This window comes from Hippocampus bargibanti, linkage group LG01 (genome assembly GCF_051943395.1).
Source record: "Hippocampus bargibanti isolate YZ-2025 linkage group LG01, ASM5194339v1, whole genome shotgun sequence".
Taxonomy (NCBI): domain Eukaryota; kingdom Metazoa; phylum Chordata; class Actinopteri; order Syngnathiformes; family Syngnathidae; genus Hippocampus; species Hippocampus bargibanti.
Window position 1 is genome coordinate 35,719,107 of NC_142734.1, and position 18,376 is coordinate 35,737,482.

At 39.1% G+C, this 18,376-nt stretch overlaps 1 protein-coding gene across 1 annotated transcript; it reads right to left on the bottom strand.

The window, feature by feature from the left end:
* Positions 1-17: 17 nt before the first annotated feature.
* LOC148904095 (lamina-associated polypeptide 2, isoforms beta/gamma-like) lies at positions 18-9,146 on the bottom strand. The gene is made up of 11 exons (XM_089014036.1): positions 7,200-9,146; positions 4,667-4,772; positions 4,445-4,576; positions 3,481-3,527; positions 2,923-2,985; positions 2,689-2,838; positions 1,944-2,015; positions 1,778-1,858; positions 1,623-1,700; positions 1,418-1,473; positions 18-523 (listed from the first exon to the last, which is right to left on the bottom strand). Exons 1-11 carry the CDS (start codon positions 7,332-7,334, stop codon positions 235-237), a joined length of 1,209 nt encoding a protein of 402 aa, XP_088870162.1. The 5' UTR covers positions 7,335-9,146; the 3' UTR covers positions 18-234.
* Positions 9,147-18,376: the final 9,230 nt, after the last annotated feature.

An 18,376-nucleotide genomic window follows, 5' to 3' on the forward strand; every position in this document is an offset into this window, starting at 1 on the left:
ATGCAACGTGAGCAATATGTAGCAAAATTAAGTCATTTATTGAAACATTTTAAAACATTTTAAACATTAAGACATGCATAATCTAAAATGAAACTGGAAACTTTCCCAATATTTGACTCCACAATTTAAACACTTAACAGGAATTGTCTAACATCATTTTCCCGCAAGCTATCTTTCCATAATCACCTTGGTGTTAAGTCTCAACATTAAAACCCAAAACAAATGGCAAAACATTTACTCCTGTCCTAACAAACGTTGCGTGCTCTCTAACACCGGAGCGTCATTGATGAAATCTTGCATGAAGTTATATGTCAGAGCCAAAAGTTGATTGACTGTCTCACTTTCAACAATGACAAAGAGCATTAGTGCAATGAGAAAAAACACCACAAACTGAATGTGGATGGGAACCATTCGGCGTTCCAATTCTCTTCTCTCGAGAGTGGTGGGGCTGATTGGAGGGCGTGGAGATTGAAAGTCGATGGGCCTCCCAGCTGCACCCTTGATGGGCCTCCGGCAGGTGACGCTGTAACGAAATAACGCGAGTGTGAGGAAGTTCTCTCCACCAAAAAATAGAAAGTAAAAAAACGTTTGAAAGCAGCTTGTACAGTAGCGTGGTTAATTTAAAGGACAACCGACATCCCTTTTTTTGTTTCCTAACTGACATCAGAAAAACGTTTTATAGCATCTAAAATACCCATAACACGCAGGCTGATATTTTTAGTCAAATGCAAAACACCAATAAAAATGACTTAGTCTCCCAAAACTACTTCAAAATGTTCTGAGAAAGTTTCATTTTTCTTAGCCCCCCAGTTCGTGACGTCACAGCAAGACGTCTTGCATTTCTCGAGAATCAAAACAATGGGTTCAGATTCGGAGAATATGCTTTCCTGTTACTCGTCCAGTTATGAATATGATTCAAATAGTTCTGAACAGGAAAGTATAAATGTTTGCAATCAATTAAAAAAGGTCTTCCGGGTCATTTTGAGGGATCAAGACTGATGTGTAGCGCCACAGAAAATGCAGAAGATGGCGACAGAGCTCCATTGGAAATTGGTTGATTCTTCACCTTGGAATTTTTGTCAGCGAATATCTAATACAGTAGTTGTCTCGGTGTAACATACGATTCACCGTTGCGTTATTTATGTTTTCCTTGTAATTTCGCCATCAACACGAAGTTTTCAGACTAAACAAAGTACCACAAAATGCATTGAGGTGACGCAAGGTATGTCTTTTCTCGCCCAGGGGCGTTCCTTCAGTGACGTGACGACTTGTCACCAACTCAAAAACAAGACTTCCGGAATATTCAGCCATACATTTTTTGGACTTCACACTGTACTTCAGTCAGAATGAAGGAAACCTTAACTACAACGTGGCGCACGACAAAAATGAGTTTTGACACCCTTGACTTAGAACTTACCTGATCATTTTGCTTGCAGGCTTAATGTTCGGAAGCAATTCATCTTTCCTGGGGCCCTGTGGAAGGAATACGATCTAATTTACCAACAAAAGTAAGTTGCACTGGAGACCCCTTTAAAAAGGAAGGCTCAGATGGAGACAAAAGACAAGAAATAAGATTTATGCACGATAGCAAATAGGATGGCCTGCAAATAGGATGGCTGCACCTTCATCTGACAGTTAGAACAGGACTCTTTGGGAGTGAAGTATTGAGACTGCTTCGTGTTCGTCACAAGTAAGTCCAACTAAAAGAAAAAAAAAGTACACAAGAATGTGATTTCCTTCTTTCTCTTCAAATCCAAGTGGGATGATTACGACTGACCTTGTTGGATGGAGTCCAAAGCTTGTGTGCGTTTCCCTCCTTCAGTTCAGTGTCCACAATAGGAGAACCCCGTTTCTCCATCTGTAGTTTCATTTTTTGATTATAGTGGGGGGATTGCCTGAGCACAACTGTGGAAACTACCTTCACTCAAAAGGTATGTGTGTACCTTTTTAACCATTTCAGTGATGCTGAAGTTCTCTGGGGAAGAGTTTGAATCTTGGCTTGATCTCGAGGGCACCTGCCAGATTTAAAGGACAACCGACATCACTTTTTTGTTTCTTAATTGACATCAGAAAAACGTTTTCTGGCATCTAAAATACCCAAAACACGCAGGATGATATTTTAAATCAAATGCAAAACACCAATAAAAATTGCTTAAAGTGTCCAAAATCTGCAACCAAAAAAAAAAATGAACCCGGAAGTAGCCAGTTTCAGAAGGTCCCGCCCCCTTGTTCGTGACGTCACACCAAGACGTCTTGCCTTGCTGGAGAATCAAAACAATGGCTTCAGATTCGGAGAATATGCTTTCTTGTTACTCATCAAGTTATGAATATGATTCAAATAGTTCTGAAGAGGAAAGCATGCATGTTTGCAATCGATTAAAGAATTTATTCCGTGCCATTTTGAGGCAATAGGGGGGCGGGGGGAATGTAGCACCAAAAAAGAGGCAGAAAATGGCGACAGAGCTCCGTGTAAGGAATTAATCAAGCCGTTTCAACAGGCTGATTAATTCCTTACACGGAGCTTTGTCACCCTCTTCTATGGCTTTTTAATTAAAGCCACAATTGAAATGTTCATGGGTACGCATCTTTTTGGGTCACCCTGTAGTACATGTTTTTCGCAAGACGCTCATATTGTTTTAAAAGACTTTCACAGACACAGAATTGTTGTGAAATAATATCAAAATGTACCTCTGATGTTGATTGTTGATCTAAAGCTGATGCGCCACTTGTCCCTTTGGGAATCTGAACAGCGCTCCCACTTTGTGTTGATTTGCAAACTTCCTTCAAAGTCGGCTTGTGACAGAGATGATCGTTTCTTGAAGCGCAGGCAGCTGTGCGCTACACGAGAACACACTCAAATCAATAGAAGAAAAAAAATGTGGATTCAACAGGACAAAATACATATTGGCTGCAATTATTTACCAGCCGTGATGAAGGTAAAAAGCAGCGTTGGTAAACATGTCCATCTTGAGAGAGCACATCCACCTGTGGATGAAGGAAGTACGTCACAGATTACCACAGATGTATAAAAACAGATTTTTCAGATGTTTAAGTCATTCACTGCCATTCCCAAATTTATTCAGGGATTGAAAATATGACGTGGAGCGCCATTCCCGAATTTGTTTGGGTTCTGGTTTTTCTTGCGGGGTGCCGATAAAGCGCTGGTCAGACCTTGGGCAATATTTTTTTTCCCCTTCCACGAGGGGGCAGGATTTGCTTCTTGTATAGCCGCCCCACTTTCAATGCAGATAACTCTATTGTTTTTCTTCTGATGAAAGAAGAGAGTCTAAGGTTTCTTACCCTGCATCGAATGTTTATGTAGTCCTAAAACTGCAACTTCTGTGAAAATGACAAAAACCCTGGCACTGCAGTGAACACATTTTTTTCACATCATCTGGCAGTGAATGAGTTAAAAGAAATTCCCACAGCAAAAGACTTGGCCAAGTGTCTCAATCTTTTTTTTGTCAAACTTTCTCCCACCTGACTGCATTCTTGCTCTTCCAACTGTTCATCTTCCTTGTTTGATCCTTTGGAGCATACCAGGGGGAACAAAAAACATTACAAAGGATTATGAACTAAGCTATTTTATGCAGTTAATATTCCGGAACTAAAGTGTCCTTGAGAGTTTTGAAAGGCGCTAAGAAATAAAATGTATTATTAAAAAAAAAAAAAAAAAAAAAGAAAGAAACCTGGAAAAAAAATACGGTAACCTAAGTGCTTGTAAATATCGTTAAGTTACCCTATTGACCACAATCCACTTAAGTTGGTTTAATTATTATTATAATAATATATATTTTTTTTTGTATTACATTATAGATTATTTTTATTTGTTATTATTTTTATTAGTTCTTGTTTTTATTGTTATTATTTTCATTGTTATTTTTTATGATGATTATGATGATTATTATTATTATATTTATATTATTATGATATGATATACAACATGATACATTATATTATATTATATTATATTATATTTTATTATTTTATTATATACAGTAAAGTCTCGTTATATCGATATTCAAGGGAATCCGAAAAAAATATCGATATAACCGGGACTATCGATATATCCGACCCTGTTTGCATGTAATTTTTTCCGTGCGTGCATAGAAATAGTATCGATATAACCGGGACTATCGTTATATCCAATATCGATATAACGAGACTTTACTGTATTATTTTTATTATTGTTATTTTTATTATTTCATTATTTGTCTTCTTATATGGCAAAATGAACCGGACATTGCATACGAGGAAGTACAAAAAAAAATTGTAAAACCTTTTATGGAGATGGTAATGTCATGTATGTTATGTTTTGATGTCTGGAACAGGTGACGTTCAATGTACATGTGGCCATGTTTTCCGTTTTCTCACCGTTTAAAAGAAATCAATAAAAGGTTTAACTGAAATAATAATAATAACATGTGAGGTGGTTTTTCAGTACCTGAGTCACTGTCTTCATTGCTGTCGTAATGCCAGTCTTTTGGACGAAAGACTACTTTCTCCACTACTTTCAAAGTGTTGTATTTCCCCTGTAGCCTCTTCAGCTTCCGCTCATACACGGCCCTGGTGGAACCTCACATAGACAAACATTCTTACTGATTGATGACCTCAGCTGAGAGAGAACCCATAAAGGTTGGCCAAAAAAAAACCCAAACAAACTCACCCACAATTGGCCCAGCTTTGACCCCGTACACAAGTAACGCAGCCTTCAGGTCGTCATCAGTCAGCATTTTCGGGTGATATTTCTGTCCATCTTTTGGCTTTTTTTCCTGCAAAGCAGTGTTACAGTGGAAGCATTCAGAACCGCTTAAATAACCACAGAAACAAGAGCTGAATGTGCTTATATAGATGAAGAATGAAAATATCCCCCAGATTAGATTAACCTTAAAAGGACAACCGAAGCCTCCGGACAAGTTGTGTCCATAATTTGTAAAATGGCTTCAAATGACTTCTACTGAGCGTATTTTACAAAGATTCCACCGCATATATAGCTATATTTTACGTTTTAAGACTCGCGCTGAATATTCAGGAAGTCTTGTTTTTCAGTTGGGGATGGGTCTGTACGTGACGTCACTAAAGGAACGCCTCTGATGGAAAAAAAAGACACATTGTAGCAGTCCTTCCATCACCTCAATGTATTTTGCTGTACTTGTTTGGTCTGAAAACCTCGTGTTCCACCAAAAAGCCACCAGAAGAGGGCGACCAAGCTCCATGGAAGGAATTTATCAGCCTGTTGAAACGGGCTGATTAACTCCTTACAGGAGTTTGGACGCCACTTTCTGCCTCTTTTTTGGTGATCTATTGCCCCTCAATGTTGCCTGAAAATGGCACGGAATAAATTCTTGAATCGATTGCAAACATTTATTCTTTCCTCTTCAGAACTATTTGAATCATATCCATAACTGGATGAGTAACAAGAAAGCATCTTCTCCGAATCTGAAGCCATTTTTTTGATTCAAGAGCAGGGCAAGACGTCTTGGCGTGACGCCACGAACAGGGGGGCGGAACCTTCTGAAACTGGCATCTTCTGGGTTCAATTTGAAGTAGTTTTTGGACACTTTGTAATTTTTATTGGTGTTTTGCATTTGACTCAAAATATCATCCTGTGTGTTTTGGGTATTTTAGATGCTACAAAACGTTTTTCTGATGTCAGTTAGGAAACAAAAATGTGGTGTCGGTTGTCCTTTAAATGAATTAAAGACAACATAAGTCAAAGCATTTTCAAAACAAAATAAAAAAAAGTGCTTTATTCAACCATTGCATTTAATACAATTTTGCAACCGCAATACAGTTACCAGATCGGCCGAGAGTTGTCCGACCCTCGATTTCCTTTCCTCCTATTAAAAGAAAAAGATGTGTGACGCTCACCATGGTGGGTGGACCACAAAAATAGACCGTCTTTTGGGCAGCATGCAAAAAAAGTAAACGGTACACGTTCTCCATGATACAGTGGTTGCGGCATGCCCGATTTGCAGTCATTTGATGACATCGCCTTGAAAGAGGTCTGCTAAAAGCTTTGTGACATGGAAATGATGACCCAAGAGGACATGTCATTTACATTCTACGCCATACATGATTAAAGGACAACCGACGCCCTCGGACAACTTGTGTCCATAATTTGTAAAATGTCTTCAAATGACTTCTACTGAGCGTATTTTACAAAGATTCCACCGCATATAGCTATATTTTACATTTTAAGACTCGCGCTGAATATTCCGGAAGTCTTGTTTTTGAGTTGGTGACGATTCCTGACGTCACAAAAGGAATGCCCCTGACCGAGAAAAGGACACACAATGCATTTTGCTGTACATTGTTTGGTCTGAAAACTTTGTGTTGCTCCGTGTTGATGGCGAAATTAGAAGAAAAACACATAAATAACGCAATGGTGAATCGTTGTGTGTTGCACCAAGACTACTATTTGATATTCGCTGACACAAATTCCCAGCAGACAAATCAGCCCATTTCCAACATTTTGGCGCCATCTTCTGCATTTTCTGGGACGCTACACATCAGTCCTGATGCCTCAAAAAGACCCAGAAGAACTTATTTAATCGATTACAAACATGTATGCTTTCCTCTTCGGAACTATTTGAATCATATTCATAACTGGATGAGTCACAAGAAAGCATCTTCTCTGAATCTGAAGCCATAGTTTTTTGATTCTCGAGCAAGGCAAGACGTCTTGGCGCGACGTCACGAACAAGGGGGCGGGACCTTCTGAAACACGCCATTTCCTCGGTTATTTTGAAGTAGTTTTGGGAGACTTTAAGTCATTTTTATTGGAGTTGTGCATTTGAGTAAAAATATTCTGCGTGTTTTGGGTAGTTTTGGACATTTACAGTATACTGTTGACATTTTTTATTTTGCTATGCTTAGAATATCTTGTTTCTATCCTTTCACCCCCACCCCCCCACCCCATCCCCTTTCAAATTGCTGCTGTGGACTGCAAATTTCCCCATTGTGGGACGAATAAAGGTTTTCTGATTCTGATTTTAGATGCTATAAAACATTTTTCCGATATCAGTAAGGAAACAAAAAAAGTGGTGTCGGCTGTCCTTTAACTCTTAATTGAGCTGAGGGACAGCTAAATTAAGCGCATGAAAGTATTCCCAGAGGCCAGGTTGTGACACACACCGCACTACTCCTAAATCACACACTATTTGAGGAATTTAGAAATACAAAAAGAAAACACTCACTGTCACATGGCGTTCATCTTCAGGAAAGATACAAGCTGCATTCCTCCCATAGAAATATTTGTTGGACACATAGTCTTGTTCCATCACCTTTTTGGTGGCCTTGAGAAAAACAGAACCCTCCCTCAACATTGGCATATCCAATAAAAGTTAAATGGGTCAAAATCAGAAAGTGAGCAACACTCCACAGCTTGAATGTCACTCATTTGAAAACAGCTGTGAATGACTTGATTGACAGCTGCTTTAAAATGCAGGTCATCGTTAAGGCGGCAACAAGTGTGAAAAGGGATAACGTTCCTCAATTAAGCGTACCGAATAGGAATTATTTAGGTGAAATTCCAGGACAAAGCGAAAATATCCTCTAACCTTAACCATCCAGCACAAAAGTTCACATGTGCTTCCTTGATGATTTTACATGAAACGACAACGACTTCGCCGCTTTTCCAACTCACAAAATGGCTGCTGATCAATTGATGTGAAAACAAACAAGGTGAAAAAAAACCCACGATACGGGTCTTGCTTGTGAATCCTTTCATTTGATGTCATATTAAGACACAAAACAAATGCAACTTCATCACAACATAGCTGCAAAAATCATATGAAATTTTGTGGAACACAAACCTGGATCATGTTGTTTGTAAGACCACGTACAACAATTTCAAAAAATAAAATGAAAAGATCAGTTCAACGAGAAATTGTTACTGTTGTTGGGTATTTTTTTTTCTCCTGAATGATTGAACCGAAATAAGTTGAACAGAAAAGTCTTGGAAAAAAAAAACAATTGCTGACATCAACTTTTGAAATAAAATCAGAACGAAAACTATGGAAATGTGTTCCCACTTATGAAAATATGACTGATATTTTCAAATTGTATTTCATTCTCAAATATATGCTACTTTTTGTTCTTTGTCAAAACAAAGCAGTGTTTCATTTCCCTTAAAGGACAACCGACGCCACTTTTTTGTTTCCTAACTGACGTCAGAAAAACATTTTATAGCATCTAGAATACCCAAAACGGATGATATTTTTAGTCAAATGCAAAACATCAATAAAAATGACTTAAAGTGTTGAAAAACTACTTCAATTTGAAACTGGAAGTGGCCAGTTTCAGAAGGTCCCGCCCCTTGTTTGTGACGTCACGCCAATACATCTTGCCTTGCTCAAGAATCAAAACAATGGCTTGAGATTCAGAGAAGATGCTTTATTGTTAATCATCCAGTTATGAATATGATTCAAATAGTTCTGAAGAGGAAAGCATACATGTTTGCAATCGATTAATTTATTCCGTGTCATTTTGAGGCATCGGGAGGGGGGGGGGGATGTTGCACCCAAAAAAGGCAGAAGATGGTGACAAAGCTCTGTGGAAATGGGCTCAAAAATTTTTGTCAGCGAATATCAAATAGTAGTCTTGGTGCAACACACAACGATTCACCATCACGTTATTTGTGTTTTCCTTCTAATTTCGCCATCAACACGGATCAACACGAAGTTTTCAGACTAAAGTACCGCAAAATGCATTGACGTGATGAAAGGACTGCTACAATGTGTCCTTTCTCGGTCAGGGACGTTCCTTCCGTGACGTGACGTCAGGACTCGTCACCAACTCAAAAACAAGACTTCCAGAATATTCAGCGCGAGTCTTAAAAGGCAAAATATAGCTATATGGAATATGGAATCTTTGTAAAATACGCTCAGTAGAAGTCATTTGAAGCCATTTTACAAATTATGGACACAACTTGTCGGGAGGCGTCGGTTGTCCTTTAATAGCTGCAACATCATGATTGACTCCCCAGCCAACCAACTTCAAAAATGCCTAAAAATGCACTTTCACAGTAACTACTGGCTAAATAAAAAGTATTCAATACAAAAAAAAGTTTTCACAAAATAAGAAGGCATTATAAATATTGGCAGTTCCACCATATGTGAAGCAAAATATAAACAAGTGGCCAAAAAAAAAGTTCTTTCACTCCTTTTGTTCTGTACTGGACTCCGTTATTATCTTGTCTTCATCCCGTTTGCGTAAGCTGACTTCAGTGTCCAATATTGACCGCCCAGTGGTGCTTTCACCTTCAACAGAAGCTTTATCCACTGTGCTCTTCTTGGTCTGGGTTTTACCTTTTGGGTTCTTCCGGACCAGTGGAGTATGTCCATAATTGTTGTATACGCTCATCACTTTAATGACTGTTCGACTTGAGACGTCGCACAATTTGGCAGTGTCACGCACTGACATGCCTCCCAGTTGAGAGCCAACGATTTGGCCTCGTTTAAAGTCTGTCAACTCACTCATTTCTGGATCCAGTGGTAAACCGAAGATGGTTTCGTTTTTTTCCTTTCTTGTTTTTTGGTGTGTAGTCCACTGTGGTTAAATTTTCTTCACTGGGGTGGAGATTGTGTGAAGTCAGGCTCAACTGTAAATGTCTGGATGAAAGAAACATGCAAATATTATTCAACATTATTTCAATTTAATATCTAAAAATGGCTCAGGTTCTACAAAGGGTACAACAAGACAAACATCTAGATGTATGAGCGGTGTAATTCACACATTTTTGAAGGTTATGATTCATCACTTCTCTTTTTTGTTTGTTTGGTGCTGCAAGCAAGCTGTTAGAGTGAAGTAGCAAAAACAGCAGGCAATCAACGCACATGAATTATCAGCAATTATGTGAACAATGCAATACAGTACAAAGACAAAATGAAAACAGTCACGAGGAGCAGTGGGATGTTATTTTCTTCATTCACTTTAAATGACGGGACAGGGAGTTGATGGCCAAGACTAGCAAAAAGTCACGAAACAAAATATTCCGATAATTGTTTTATTTTTTACTTGGGTGCTGCCACTGGCTGATGTTGACGTTCGTGAAGCCATTAACGTGCAATGTGGGCGTTGCATACAGGTTTTTTTTTTAGTTAGTATGAACACGACCGTACAAGTGTCACTTGAAATGTGTATGGGACTAACACAAATAGAAACACGTGGAAAACTTCACATGAATGGAAAGGTGTGAATATATCAGCGGTTGCATTGACTATGGTGATTAGTGTGCTCTTTTACCATAGTAACCAAAGCCCATTTCACGACAGATAAAACCAAAGGCTGGTTCAAGGTGGATGGCTCAAATTCAGACGGATAGGACATGATTCAACTTAGAGAATCACACGACACATGTCATATCCGAGCGACATACGCAAGCCAGTGTTTGGTGCGTCATGTTTTTTCAAGCAATATTTTGAGGCTAACGGGATAGCTAACTGCAACGTTCAACTTCCGCGAAAATCCGGCAACTCGCAGTTAAAGGGAAGACAATTCGGGTCATTGACAAAAAAGACAAACCAAACTAACCGTTGGCGTGCCGTATCTACAAAAGAATCCGTTTCAGCAACTGGGAAAAAGACGTAAACAAAACACCCGTCACGGAGCGACCCCGCACGGAACGCTTCTAGTATTGATGCATTCGATAAAAATGGGGAAGTGGAATGATCCCATTTGGATTGCCTCAATTTCGAATATAAACAACAAAGAGGGTTGTGCCGATAAATTGTTTGGGTTTTATGATTCATCACAACACATTTGAACTGCAGAAAACCTTCACCATTTCCTTACATTATATAAATAAAGGAATGTCTTACATTCAACGCAAATGTGTTTTTCACCAAATACAGTATATGCATGCAGAGAGGTAATGGCATATTTCGCGAAGTCAGTAACATGTTGGCATTTCAAACATCTAAATTAAAGTAAAAATTAAAAATACATATTTGTTTAGAATGTTGTAAATTGTGTTTTGCCATTCACGGTCTGCGTCAATTTGACATTACCGAGTGACGTCAGATTGAAGCAGGTCGGTGAAGTCCGGGTATTTTGTACAGTTTGCAACTCGGAACTATCAATGCGAAGGGGCGTTGAAATTAGAGTTTTGAAAGGTACTTATAAATTACATTTATTATTATTATTGTCATTCTTATTATTATTATTATTATTATTATTATTATTATTATTATTATTATTATTATTATTATTATTATTGTATTTTCCCTGTCGACGATTGGAAACCTCCCACGTAACGTGAATGCATCATGCTCTTTGCCCTGACTGAATTATGACTTCTGGTTACCGCTTTTCAAATTATAACAGATCAGGCATATCAATATTAAATGCTATTTTTATTGCGACTCCTACTACTATTCTACTATTACTATAACCGTTACGATGTACTACTGCCTCAACAACTACAATACTATATTACTAATGCTACTTCTATTCTACAGTTAACACAACAGCTTCCACTACTATATACTATTACTTCTCAAACTAAATTACTACATATTACTACTACAACAAGTATTTGTTGATACTCAATATGCTTAATTTGCTTTTCAGGCACCTGGTACGTGATCCTATTGACCACTAGAGGGAAGCAAAGGTATTCAAACGACTGCATCTCCTACAAGGCATTCTTTGTCTTAATTTATCGATCATACATTCGTTATGTGGGGAATCTTCGAGTCTTCCCGCTTCATCCCACATCCACAAAATATGCATTTATTAAGTTATTTGAAGACTCTGAATTATGCATGAAATGTTTTGTGTGATCTATGACGGGCTGGTGAGCAGTCCAGGCTAAACACTGCTTCTCCAGGTCAAATAGGATGACGCGCGATGGAAAACGGATAGATGTTTGTTCATGTCTTGTCAACTTTTATTTTTATTTTTAGAAACGACTCCAGCTTCTTGAGGCATGTTTTCATCATGTAGTGATAATATACAAGTCTGTATTTTGATATAGACCTTCTTGATCTTTAGTCTCCCAAAGCTCCCTATGGACTAATGAATAAAAAAGAAACAAAACTGAGCCGTCAGTGCTGTGATACTTTGATGCAATTTTGTGAGTGAACTTATGGTCCTATGCTGCCGGGCATGCTGGCCACCACTCTCAAACCAAAGGTTAAAGATCAGAAGTTTTAGACGAAACATTGCAACTTCTCACTGATGCTCCAGCCAAGAGGCGTGGTTGATGTTCATTCAAAACAAGGTAGACAAACAGCGCCTAAAGAATGATGCATCAGGATAATACAAGGGGCTTCAGTTTGTGTAAATAAATAAATAAATGATCTTTTACCTCAAGGTATGATATCAAAATTATATTGTCTTCTGTGTATTAATGTATTTGTGGCACACCTTAACCTGTCATGCAATTACACACATGCAAATAATCATCCATCATTTTGACACGCAAGCAAACACACCCACACAGCACAGCACAGCACAGCGCACACGCATATACCGTGGTCATGTTTTCTCACACTTAGTCTTTTCATCACGGGGGTAATAGATGAGTCCATTAGCGTTAAATAGTCTGTTGGTCTATTTTTCACACCCTCGCTTGTTCCAAAAACAGAACAGCGTTGTCCCAATGAGTTTTCAACGGAATCATCATTTCAAATGATGGACAACATGGAAGCATATGCGTGCACTTAACTGCATTTAGCATGTCCACTCGACATGTTTTGGGATCCTTACTTCCACATATTTGCGTGAAATCTCTTTACATTTTAACTACAAAAAAATATTTTTAAACAGACATTTATTTTAATCCAAATAGTAGTAGTACGTGTAAAGTGTTGGAGAAGAGTTGCTGACAAAATTAATAAAAATCAAAAGACCAAAGGTGAGTGGAAGGTGACAAACAATGGATGTGAAAAGTCAAGTGAAAGATGAAAACTGTACAGATGTGAACCTCTCAGAGGAAAGGCTAAACCTATGATCTTCCGCCGGAAAGTTCAAAGGTCAGAATCCGGCCTTGAGGGAGTTGGTTGTACATCATTATGGCAACCTGCAACTAAATCATGGAACTGCCATGGCTTATTATTGGATTTTTTTTCTTCACGCGAGTGCAGATATGACTTGGGCCCAATACTCACAAGCAAACCCATAGTCGCCATTGGCCTTCTTGCGTTATCTAGCGTCGCTGGTACAAGTGGATGGCAGTGAAGAGGAATGGAATTTTATCGGAGTGACACTAGAGGCAGAAGTCTTAGCTGTTGAGCTTTTCTAAGGCAACCTTCCTCTTCAAACGCGATTGCACACAAGTGTATGCCGGAATGTCACATCCACGAGTCTTTGTGAAGTTCTTTGTGTTTGAATATTGCTACGTTGTCTATCATTATTCCGCGCATATGCACACACACAAAGACGTACACACGCAAAGACACACCAGTCTACTTTGTTGAGGATAATAGCAGTCCTATCATGCTGATGACTGCCAGAGTCAGGCTCATCTTTCACCTCAGGAGATGATTTGGAGAGGTTGTAAAGGGTTATTTGTGGGTACGAGGGAGGGGAGAAAAAGATGAATGACATGAAAGAAAACCAAAATCACTGAAAGATTAAAAGACAGACAAGGAGCAATATTGCAAATATATTTTTCAAACCATGAACTCAATGAACTAGCCTCTTCCTAGAATGATACACCATTTTTAACTTTGGTCAATCACCCTTTACTTGTAGGGAAACAATCATCATCATGTTCTTAGTTTGTGCGAATTTAATGTAATCGTTTGGCACCAAACTTCTTCTTTTCCAGTCAGCTTTTCCCTTCAAGGGGTCGCCACAGTGAATCAGTGTCCTCCATCTTCAGAGGTTTGATTCGTATGTTTGTTTTGGCCAAGCTTTTTCGTCGGATGCCCTTCCTGAAACAACCCTCTGTATTTATGGTGTTAAACTTTCCCCATTGCGGGACGAATAAAGGTATTCTGATTCTGATACTTAAAATAAAACTTTTACATTCTGATCACAATTTACAACCTTTTTTTGCTCGCTTCAACTTTGTATACTAAATTGTAACATGGCACAGCATGTGTTATGTACCCCTCCCCCCCAAAAAAAAACAGAACGGAAGATTTTTTTTTAAACTTAAAAATAAATGTAATTGACAAAAGTTTTTTTCTTTTCCCATAATCATAGACCACCTTGTTTCACCTCCCCATCGCAGAATAGCTTTTCCCGTTGATGGATTTAGGCCTTGGAGTGAAAACATGACCGAAAAAGTTCTGCTTGAAGGACAGTTTCACCCTATTTCATCCCCGCTCGTTCATCATTCTAAATCCGTTAAACCTTTTGCTCACCTTTGTGTCATGGTATGAGGTGTAAAATGTCAAACTACACTACATTTCATGCTGGTTACTGAGCTTTGACTTCCTGATAATCTTTGTGTTGTCAGCCACTTGTCTGTGAAAATGTCCAGTTTGCTGGTTTGGCGGATAAGAAACTTCTAGCCATGCGTATACTTGAATCTTAAACAAAGTCAAGTGTGCTGACAATGACAGCGTTGGGCTACTCATAGAAGGATGATAGATTAGCACACGACTTCTTATGTTACTTTCTCTTAGGTATTCTATATCCCACCCCCCAAACAGCACTAAGCCTCCATACTCCAATATAATTGGAAGCCCCAAACCAACACCCAACCAACCAACCAACCAACCAACCAACCAACCAACCAACCAACCAACCTATTGGCAAACTAGCTAGAAAACGAGCTAACTAGCTAGCCAACGAGTTAACTAACAAACAAACTAACTAACAACAAAGAGAAATACATGAATACATGAACAAATCAAAAACAATCCGATCAGTTACAATATGTTTTAAACGTGGACGATTTTGCAGGATTACATTTTTAATGCAAACAGACAACATGGTCGAGTCCCGTCCTCCCTCAAATGACTGTAGTTTCCGCACTATAAGGCACACCTAAATGTCTTCCATTTTCCCAAAAGCCAACAATACGGCCAATAATCCCCTTTATATATGGAGTACAATCTCTTTATTTTCCCCTTTGAATTGTTCCCTGTTAGTATTATGACACCATCTAGTGGTGATTATTACGAGGAACCAATTGGAATTTAAGACGTTTCTGATGTATTAAACTATAAATGTATTAAACTATAGGAACCCAAGTCATTCAGTTGACTTCAGCCCCTTTGTGCTAATATAGCCGCATCCATCTGCTAAGAATTATATTTGGCAAGCCTTTGTGAAAACAGATCATGAATTTGAACCTGGCACAAAGGTTCCAATGCATGATCTGCTGGTCTTGAAATGAAGCAGCGTGACTCAAACTGGCAGTAGCGGACAGAGAAATATCCTTTTGGAGGAAAAGGACTGCATTGTTCCTGACCAGAGAGCGGTCCATCGGAAAACAGCACGGAGGTTCCGGTGATATCCAAAAACTAGCAAATACAGTAGGTGCCAGAGTTTGACATGACTGCAATAACTTGGATGTTTATGCCGGGCTCACCAGGTTTGAGTCACAACTTGGCCATCAGAATGCAGCCTTGCCCGAGTGCTGATCCTCCCAAATTCCTAAATCATTTCATCCAGATTTCTGGATGAATAAAGTGCCTGCCTGGTGACCTTTAGCACAGAATTACTTTTCAAGGGCAAGGCCTGATGGTTGTGTAAACTTGGAGGAAACGGAGCAGAGAGAAGATGAGATATGTTTCCATCTGCATTGAAGTTCTATACGACTCCAAATCAATAGTTGGATTTGCATTGCTCCTTCCTTGCCAGCCCATTCTCATGTGTGGTTGCTGGTTGTCGTCACTGTAAATGGAAGGTTGCCTTTTTTTTCAGTATGGAGAAAATTGGGATATCGTCACTGTCCGATGAAAGTATCCTATGACCAGCTTTTATGAATTATGTACTTACTTTTATTACCCTGCCTATCAACACTGAAGCATAAATCATGTTTTTTTTTCTCTGAAATACGTCCAAAATGCGTATGGCAAGGTTCTGACATTCACAATCTCAGTCAACGTGGATTATTCTGCTTTATCGTGGTGTGCACATTGTGACTGTTCAAGAAAACTAAAACAGCACACTTGAGTAGGCACGGTTTGTTTTAAAAAGTCCTACAAATATACTTCAATAACTATCCAAAATAATGAGCAATTAGTTTTTTTTACCATATCTATGAAATAATCCATTTTATGGTACTTTTAGTTGTTTTGCTCTTGGGGTGAACAAATAATCTTCATCTGATAGACAGCTCTTATCGGACATTAAAAACATGTCAGCTTGTTGACTTTTGGGGGGGGATAATTATCCACTTTATCAAATTCTAAACAGTCTTTGCAGACCCTTAGGGAAGACAGGAAAAGAGAGCGAGGAGGGAGTATACACCAAAAAAAAAAAAAGTAAAACGGGGTCTAGTGGGCTTCACGACCCATAAAAGACACAGGACAGGTGCTGGCCATGTGTATGTCGTGACAGGCGGCGAAGACAACACGTACACACACACACACACACACACACACACACACACACACACACACACACACACACACACACACACACACACACACACACACACACACACACACACACACACACACACACACACACACACACTGAATGGACATTCCCCCATGCATGTGTTTTGGGATGAAATACAGCACAGGTCAGCAAGGGTTATGTGCATCTTTTTGTGCGTGTTTGTGTTTTGCGTCTGCACGAGGACCTCACGAACGGTCATAGACGGAAGAAATAGATTGAAGAGGCTTGACATACATTTCATACATTTCTACAGGGAGTTTTTTCAGTTCTTTCTATTTCCATACCATGAAACACAGACAAACACACACACGCGCCTGGACTCTGTTTTGCTTCGAGCCTCATTCATATGATCAATGCGGTTAACAGGCCTCTGCACAGCATGCAGATGAGCTTATCGTGAGCTTATCGTATATTACAGCAGGGAGAGGCGCAAAACAAAAAGAAAAGCTCCCTTCAAGACAGAACGCTTTAAGATGCAAATCAGTTTTGATTTATTTCATCTTGCTCTGCGCTGTCTCTTTATTGTCAACATGTCATGTAATACAGACTTCCCACATGTCACATACGGTTTGATTCCCTTTGTGCAGTGGCCATTTTTGTGACCCAAAGGAAGTCTTGTAAATGGGGGAACATAAAGAGATGAGTGAATGCAGCTGTATTGATCAACATACAGTATATCCAGTACATATACCGCACAAATGTGTGTCACAATCACTGTTATAGAAAACATTGTCTCTTTGTGTAAATCCCTTTTCTGGCCCATAATCACAATTTTGTTTGTTCCTTTTAATATTCCCAGTGTGATTAAAAATACAATATCTGTTATGGTTAAAGGACCTATTGTGCAGTACTTAGACCATTTTTTTTAAACCAAGACCTCCTTCTTGGCTACTGATTAATGTGAAAGCCTACAAGTTGGTTAGTATGTACTATTTAGATAAATAAGGTTAAACCATTCTGTTAATTTCTGAGGAGACACCAATCACATTGGCGATTTTTCACAATAATTCTCCATCCATCCATCCATCCATCCATCCATCCACCCATCCTGAATCAGTTGCCAGTCAATCACATGGCACATAGAGATCATCCACGCTCACACTCACACCCAGGGACAATTTTAAGTGTTCAATCAGCTAGCCATGCATGTTTTATGAGTGTGGGAGGAAACCGGATTATCCGGAGAAAACCCATGCAAGACAACACGCAAACTCCACACAGGAAGACTGGAGCCGGGATGGAAAAAACGACCTTTGTGCTGTGAGGTCAATTATGAAACAAATTTAAACAAGTTAATTGTAAATATCTGCCAATCGTCACATTTTGAAATGATCGCTTCCGCAATATGACTGGAAAGTCACAGTGTCTGATCATTGATGAGCTATCGTTACACTGTCACGTAGTTTCAATAGTGCGAAAGTCCAGTCACCCATAGCTAGTTATCAAACACTTGGACTGAAAGCCACATTTGTCTGGCCCTCTCCCACAAATAATTGCATGTGCACCCTTTCATATATGCGCATGTGCGTGAGCCGGTAATGAATTACACCCGTGAAGGACTGTCCTGAAAGAAAGATGGGGCAGAAGAGGGAGCAAAGGGAACTCCAAAAGCCCACAACTATATGTAAACATTCGGGACAATGAAACAAGGCGACGATGAGGGCCTCTTCTTTTTTTTTTTTAGTGGATCACAAAGTAATTCTTGACTAAATCATGGAAGAGGCTGGAAAAACTCCCATGATTAAACATTTAGTTCAGGGTCGCCATGAGAGGCCTACTGCAAACAACAAACCTGTTTGATGCTTTCAGCTCATTCTGTTTCTGATTTATTCACTGCACGCATTGA

Coding starts and splice junctions, on each gene's coding strand:
- LOC148904095 (XM_089014036.1), bottom strand. CDS start 7,334: ATGCCAATGTTGAGGGAGGGTTCTGTTTTTCTCAAGGCCACCAAAAAG. Junction 2,986..3,480: donor AAGAGCAAGAATGCAGTCAG/GTGGGAGAAAGT, acceptor CTTCATCCACAG/GTGGATGTGCTCTCTCAAGA. Junction 1,701..1,777: donor TTTGGACTCCATCCAACAAG/GTCAGTCGTAAT, acceptor TTTTTCTTTTAG/TTGGACTTACTTGTGACGAA.